The sequence below is a fragment of the Morone saxatilis genome, unplaced genomic scaffold (assembly GCF_004916995.1).
Source record: "Morone saxatilis isolate NCDOM2014 unplaced genomic scaffold, NCSU_SB_2.0 Contig12, whole genome shotgun sequence".
Classification (NCBI taxonomy): domain Eukaryota; kingdom Metazoa; phylum Chordata; class Actinopteri; family Moronidae; genus Morone; species Morone saxatilis.
In genome coordinates this window covers 9,040,330-9,048,121 of record NW_023339674.1, presented here as the reverse complement: position 1 = coordinate 9,048,121, position 7,792 = coordinate 9,040,330, and the positions used below count along the sequence as shown (strand labels likewise).

The 7,792-nt window shown below is 40.3% G+C and overlaps 2 protein-coding genes across 2 annotated transcripts in view; one reads left to right on the top strand and one right to left on the bottom strand.

Annotated features, from left to right (window-relative positions):
- rab3ab (RAB3A, member RAS oncogene family, b) overlaps positions 1–5,184 on the top strand; it is a gene marked incomplete in the record, with an annotated part of 22,001 nt that extends 16,817 nt beyond the window's left edge. The window contains 2 exon segments of the mRNA XM_035654121.1: positions 999–1,123; positions 1,399–5,184. Coding sequence (XP_035510014.1) covers positions 999–1,123; positions 1,399–1,589 — 316 coding nt within the window.
- Positions 5,185–7,203: 2,019 nt separating this feature from the next.
- The window catches only part of LOC118322442 (transcription factor jun-D-like), a 1,459-nt gene continuing 870 nt past the window's right edge, over positions 7,204–7,792 (bottom strand). Inside the window, exon 2 of the mRNA XM_035654118.1 lies at positions 7,204–7,785. Within this exon, the coding sequence (XP_035510011.1) occupies positions 7,465–7,785 (321 nt within the window). The 3' untranslated portion in view covers positions 7,204–7,464. The remainder of the gene's footprint in view (positions 7,786–7,792) is intronic.

The following is a 7,792-nucleotide window of genomic DNA, read 5'->3' as shown; positions in this document are numbered from 1 at the left end:
GGGGGGGGGGGGGGGGGGGGGGTTGTCACATGACTACAGTGTAAACTTACACCTGTGAGAGGGAGGGAGAGCTGTGTGGATGATGGATCAGGTGGTGTCTCAGTACCAGTCTGGAAATAGATGTAGAGATATACTGTAGATTGATGAAGAGAGCAGATGATCCGGTTCAAGTTTCTGTATGTATTGTTTTAACGGTCCACAGCTTCCTCCGTCTGCAGGAGAACCGGATGCTGCAGGGATCATCAGCTTTTATCCATTTTGTCTCCTACCGGGACTTTGGCTCAGTGTCATTTCTCTTTTGTAACGTTGCTCTAATTGTCCTCAAAGAAAACGTTTTTTAAGTTTATCCTGATTTTATTTTTAACTACACTTCTACAGTATGACAAAGTCAACTTACTTCCCACATCTGCTAATGAGATCTGCTGTTAAAGCTGAGCTGGACTCCTGGCCAATAGCAGGCAGGAGGAAAGGATGTGGGAGTTATAAATGTGGTTCATTGTGCAATATACCTGAGAATCACATTATCACTATTTTGTTAAAACACTTCATATTTAGCATATCCAGCTCTGAGGTTGCTTGATTTTACATAAAGGTCACAGGTATAAACACTCATCAGTCCCTTCAGGAAGACATTGCAATTTTGTCTAATCATTGTAGTTTCCCGTGAGTTTCAACGATCATAGAAGTCCCCCGTGTAAAACGTTGAGCCAAACGTGACCAAACTACTACTACTAACTACTCGCCTTTGATTCTTAATGAATTATACAAAACAATATTTTGCCAATTTTTCACTTTCTTCTCTAATTTAAAAAAATATCACAACATGCATTGCAGATTCTTTGAAAAGCTCTATCAAACATTTTAGACCTCAATAATCCTAAAAGAGTCCTGGAGAGACTGATCTGAGGAATGAATCAGACTTCAGGACACACTGAGCTGCGGCGTGATCACAGTGTTTGAGTTTTCCTCTCTGACTGTTGGGTGTGTTGGTTTCCCAGGTCGACTCAGATTAAGACGTACTCGTGGGACAACGCCCAGGTGCTGCTGGTAGGAAACAAATGCGACATGGATGACGAGCGAGTGGTGGGCGGCGATAGAGGCCGGCAGCTGTCTGAACACCTCGGTGAGCTCGTGGTGTACACACACCAACACACACTTCATATCTATGACTCACTGTTGGGTATACTGACCTGAAGTGAACCAATGAACAGGCAGGAAGTCAGAGGATCACCAAAGTCATTGAGATTAACCTTTTTGGATCCATGAATCTGTCTGTCCATAGGGGCCAAGCTGCTACCATGTTCACTATATCTTCACCACTAAACTATACAGTTGCACAGTTGACCACGTCTTCATTAAACCTCTCTGACCCTCTCCCAAACCATATTGTCACTCCAGGTTTTGAGTTCTTCGAGGCCAGCGCCAAGGACAACATCAATGTGAAGCAGACCTTTGAGCGCCTGGTCGACATCATCTGTGAAAAGATGTCTGAGAGCTTGGACGCCGGAGATCCCGCCGTCACAGGGGCCAAACAGGGGCCCCAGCTGACAGAGCAGCCTGCTCCTCCTCACCAGGACTGTGCATGTTAAAGCTGACTACTCCCCCAAAACCCTTTTCCTCCCTCTCTCTCTTTGTCCTCCTTCAACTGGACCCCAGGGCCTCTGGTCCATACTCCCATCACCCTTCTCACTCACTTTCCTGCTTCTTTCTGTAACCTAGTAAGGATATTGGCTGAGGGGAGCCAAGAACCAGGTTGAAATGGGTCTGAAATGCTCTGAGGTGTTATGGAACAGTGCTTGGGGTGTGTTTGCTTCTGGTTCTTTCTCAAAAAGGGAGCTAAAAGGTTTCAGTGCAGGTGTTGGTCTGATGGCAAAGCCAGTTCAATTAAACCAGAGTGTTTCAGACTATTTGCAGCCCAGGTTCTTGAAGTTTCCCGACCCATCTTCCGTTGTCTCCCTGTTCCTCAGTGTGTTTTTACAAGAAGGATTTGACGGCGTCCGTCCTCAGAGTGCCATTTAAATCCTTCAGATGTTTACAGTACTTTGTTTCATGTCAGTCAAATGTTTTGAAAAGATGTCAGCCTCAGATACGGTGACCAGGAAGGCCACAGTGGAGTTAATGAAGGAGCTGATATCTGCTCCATACTGATGTGTTACATCTCTTATACGATTCTGGATACACACAGAATCAAACATACATGGATCTGTGTTTCATTTGTTGTCTCACCTGGTATCTAAACATGGATTTATCAAGTGTTTTGTTTTCATTATCCATCTGAGCCTTTTCATTTGGCCTTTTTTTTATGTTTTTACATTTCTTTTTTTGTATTCTGGTGCCCCATTTAATCTTTTCATACATACAACACTGAGTGAGGAAAATATGAACAAGAGCTAGTTAAAAAAAATAGCAAAAACATTAAGAGACACATTTTATTTAATTATATTTATTTCAAATGTACATATAAATGTTGTGCAATATATATAATATCTACAGGTATGCATTTCTGGAAATGAATTTTAAAAGGAATGAAGTTCTATGAGGATAGTATCAAATATAAGAGGTCTATGTTGTAGGGTTTGTTTGGATGATGTGTGGCAGCTCCTGCTGTGAGTCGTTTCATTTCCCCCGTCGGTTTGGTCTTATGCTGCTTTCCTGAGATGTTGCAAAGTCAGAAATTCAAACTTCTTGCTAAGAAAAATGCAGTGAAATAATTACCCTTTGAGTCTGAATTACAAGTTGGATATTTACCAATGTGTTTATCACCCTCCAAATCCCCTCAGTGTGATTTGCAGCACTGCTGCTAATAAAGGGAAACATCTTAAAATGGCTCCAATATTAGAGGAAGACGCTTGCTTGAGAAACTTTGTGCTGCATCATAAATGTTGTTTTAAGCCAGACAATGGCTGTAGTGAAGTTGACATCAGAAGTTTTTTAAAATAATCAAACAATTTAAGTGTTTTCAGAAAGCTCAAACTAATCTAAGTTTAGCAAAAGCAATGTAATTAGGGTGGTAAATTATTTGATGCTTTTTGTCCCAACGGCCTCAAGGTGTTACTGCCCCTGCTGTCACTAACAGACAATGTAAAAATGTAAAGATATTTGTGCAATACAATTTGTGCTCGCTAACAATGCTACATATTGATATTACAGTATTTTACATCGGGCAGAAAGAAAGTCCTGCTGGTGTTTGTGAAGCACTGAGGTTGAAATTATGTCGTTATAAAAGCTGATAGCTGTTTGTATAATCACAGCTAATTTATCAAATATCCTCTAACAAATATCATTCAAACTACTGACAATTCTCTAAAAGATGATGGAGTAAGTTGAGAGGATGAAAATCATGTTTTTTTGTTGGATCATTTTTATGGTATTTTGCCTTTATCTGATAGTTTGAGGGAGTGAAAGGAAGAAACATCTGGAGAGAATTGGATGACATACAGTAGACGGCAAGCGGAAACAGGTACGTTGCTGTTACATAGATCGCTTGGCCACTAGGACAGAGGTTTGAGTTTTAACATCACTTAAACTACTGACAGTTTCTTACTGATTAATTAAAAGTTTATTGACAGTACAGCAACTATACAGGAACTTGTCTTGCTGGTGGTGAGGCTTTGTTGCTGTTTAGATGTTAGTTGCACTGAAGGAGACTGTATCCAGGCTCAGACCTGTAATGTGTTTGCAGTTCACATGTTTAAATGCACATTTGATGGTACTGGAAAGACTAGATTGCAATATCATTAGTCATGTATGTGCTGATCTCTTCTATGTCCCTGAGCCTGCAGGACTATGTTAGGTCAAGCTACACGCCAACACTCAGTGATTGAACATTTTTGTTGCTTAGTGACAAAAAGCCCATAATAAGACGTCTCCAGAATAAGTATTACAGAGTCTGTTTGTGTGTAATGTTATCTCCAATGCTCAGTCTTCAGGTGAAGTAACAACCATCAAACAGCTGGAGGCTGAAATGTTCAGGTAGCTGCTGAGTATCTAACGCTACTTTTGAGTCAATACAGGAATTAAATTGTCTGCTCTGTGGTTCTGCGCTGTGTAACCACACTGCACTTCTGCTGACAGCTGTTTTTATGTCTACATAGCTTTACTCTTTCTGGGCTAACATCATCTCCCCTCAGAAAGTTTTAATACAGTTTCCACAGTTTAAACTGGTTTGCCAGGTATTCCTTCTTTTCACTTCACCAAAGATTGCTGTAGAAGCAGCTCCCTGTTTTTGCTGTAGGGTGCCAGAATGAGCAGTTTGACCAGTTTTAAACTGTAATAAAACTGTAATAAAACGAGTGCTTCATGGTGGAAGTGAATTCTGGTCATTCACACCATCATTTTATGTCATTGTTTTTACAGGATTGTTGGTGGTTCTGGTAAAAACAGATAAAGAGGATGGCAGCTATGGATTGGGGTGGGCAAAGCACTATAAAAAATCATTGTGGTGGTCAAAATCATGAACTTCATAGAATCATGTGTCTTTGACTAAATATTTAAAGCAAATATGAATCAAAAAGCATTTATTTTGAGTAACTGTTGCATCAGTCAGCTGGCAAGTGTAGCATACGAACCTGAAATCACAGACGAGCCACTGACTATTAACGCTTGAGTTCCTATCAGAAAGGGAGCGATGATCACGACAAACCTGGGAGACGTTTTTCTGATCCTGCGTATATATATTTTACTTCTTACTGGTTGTGACTGTTTTCTTTTTCCGGTAAAAATCCAAACTTTTAAACTGTTCTCCTTTCTAATATGTCTTCCTCTCTATATAAACCAGATCTGTAAATACTGTACCTTTGAGTCATATGTGTGGATTGTGTTGTATCGACTCAGGCTTGCAACAAAAAAAAAAACAACAAGGAGGAAAAAAAAGAGGAAAAAAGTCAACAGCATCAGTAAAAAAAACTAAAAACCCCCAAAAGAGCCACGTTGTACTGTATCTTCATTCATTTCTAGGCTTGCTTGTGAACGAATGTGTCACTCTGTTACAAAGCAATACACACAACAGTAAGAAATGCCATCCAGCTTGGTAGAGGTTGCCGACTTTAGATCTTCTACTAGCACGCAGAAACATGTACTTTATTTGGTCTCGTATCACTGCCTCTTCAAATCCTCCTCAGTTTGGGCCATTTAAGATGAGAGAAAATGCTGTGGATGTTTTTATCTGTACTTTGTGGTAAAACAATAAAAAGTTACTAACAATCAGCTGATTCTTGTTTTTGAAGATTTTGTACCGTTTGAGGGGGTTAGATGGGGGCCACTGTTACCTGCTACGTCTCACTAATTAACTCAATAACCATAAAGAAAAAACATCTGCTGCATCGTGCATTATTTAATCCAGACAGTAAAGTTGAGAAAAGCTGCTTCTTGGCTCAACAGCCTCAAGATGTCACTATTTCACTTCTAGCTGGAAGACAAAAAATATGTTGTGCAACAAGCAACAGCTTCTTCTTCTTTAAAGGTCCAGTGTGAAACATTTAGGAGGATCTATTGGAGGAAATGGAATATAATATTATATTATTGGTGTGTTTTTATGAGTGTGTAATCACCTGAATAGAGGAAAAACAACAACATACCTGATCCGTTATATAAATGCAAAACAGCATATGAAAATTAGTCTTGCAGGTTTTGCCATTCTAATTTCCTTAAACCTTCAAACAGGAGCTTCCTGCTGAGGTGGGCGACACTGATTGGCTTCTATTAAAAGGCACAGACCTTATTGAAAGGCAGCTAATATTTCGTGTTAACCCTGATCTTAAGGATCCCTACATCGATGTGCAGTGGATTTATCAAATGATAACATTACATATAGGGAACCTACAATTCTTCCCTGCTGGGGAGTCAATAAAAACTCAAATAAATCAGAATCCATCCTCACACAGCAACCTGATGTCTGCTCAATGACAAATTATATATAAATTATTGTTATTTTGTTGTTGAGCTCTTCAAAATTACTTCTGGATGTCAGAAACTGTCCCAACATGTTCACCAAAATGTCCCTTCAACCATTAGTGCGTCAACATCACCTGCAATCCCCCAATTAACCACCAGAGGGAGAAAGATCCCAGGTTTGATGCTGATTCCTGCACACACACCTTTAAAATCCTGTTATTACATAATTTCACTAATTAAGTCTTCATCTTCACATCATTATAATGATATTTTATTGATTTTTAATTGTAGTCCCAAACCCACAATATAATTTCTTACTGTCATTAGGCCAATATTAGTTAATATCTTAATAAAAAAGCATTGATGAAACTTAAAATGGTCTTAAAACTAGTAGTTTACAGTAAATCTTGAATATGACAATTCCTTTATGGAGCAGCACTTGTAGGTCTTTACCGCCCATTCACCTACAGCTGGTTTACTGTTGCACACAGTGATTTAAAAGACTTATATTTTCTCTAACATGCAAGCAAATGAGAGTTTTTCACCCCAAAATTGAAGGAAACAGTGTTTATTGCCAGCAGCATTTAATTCAGAACATACAGCCAAACATCTGTAGGCTAGAGGTGACAGCAACAGTCAGTGCAACAAAAAGGTTACCACTCTTCACATTAAAACAAGAACACACTGAAGTAGGGACACAGTAATGTATAAAATAGAGAAATACATGTTTGTAAATGTCAAGGATTAATAAACACTGATTAATTGCACCCTTTGACACCCATCTGTGGGCCACATTCGAGTATGTCAACAACATGCAGAGTGTTCCCTACAGAAATACGTGATAAAACTGTCCATTTATGTTATGATTGACTCTTTTTTATATGAAATGTGGGTGTGTGCATTTGTACAGCCTGTTCTGTATATATTAAGCTGTGTCATAAATGTGCATATTACAGTAGAAATATGAGTAAATCCTTTTGGTCCAGGTTTGAGACTGCATACTGACAGTCTGTAAACATTTTTACAGGGGGAAAACTGTGTATAGATATGTGTCTTCTGTCATTAGGAAAGCACACGGCCAAAATCCATTAAGAAAAATGCAGTTTAATGTTGCTTTGCGTACCAGTTAATGTGTATACAAGGTAGAACAGGATTATATACATTGAACAGAATAAAGGCAGACGCTCTTCAGTTCGGCTTTAATCCAATAAACGAAAAGGCGAATATTTATTAAAAAAAATCCACTGATGATGAATACTGCATCCTCTCCCTGACAGCAGTGTGGATCCTGGAAACCGCTTCTTATTTTTTAAAACTAAAAAAAAAAACGCAATTCACATTATCTGATGGGCTCTGATCTACAAGCCTGTTCTACCAGGTATATTTATATTCCCGCCGATGCTCAAAAGCCACTTAAACAGCCGATTATTAACGTACAATTTGTCCTATGTGGCCTTTTCACACACACACACACATCTGGGCTACGCTACATGCAGACAAAACCAAACATTATCAAAGTCCATGAAGCTTATATGCTGGTCAGTGAGCCCGTCTTGCACGCCTCTCCTTCCACTAGTGCACCTGAACTTCGTGTGGCAGCAGCTGGCAGCCGCTGCTGACATGAGTGAGGACTTTCTGTTTCAGCTGGGCCACCTGCTCCCTCAGCAGGCTCGCCGTGGAGGCCAGGTCCGTGTTGTGGCTCTTCAGGGTTTTGACCTTGTCCTCCAGCCTGGAGATGCGCTCCAGCTTGCGCATCCGACACTTGGAGGCTGCGATCCGGTTCCTGAGCCTCTTCCTCTCGGCTTTCATGCGCTCCTGTGAGTCAATCTCGATGGGGGACAGCGGCGGGCTCTCCCCGAAGCTCTGCACGTCCGGGACCGTCTGCGGCTCCTCCTTGAGC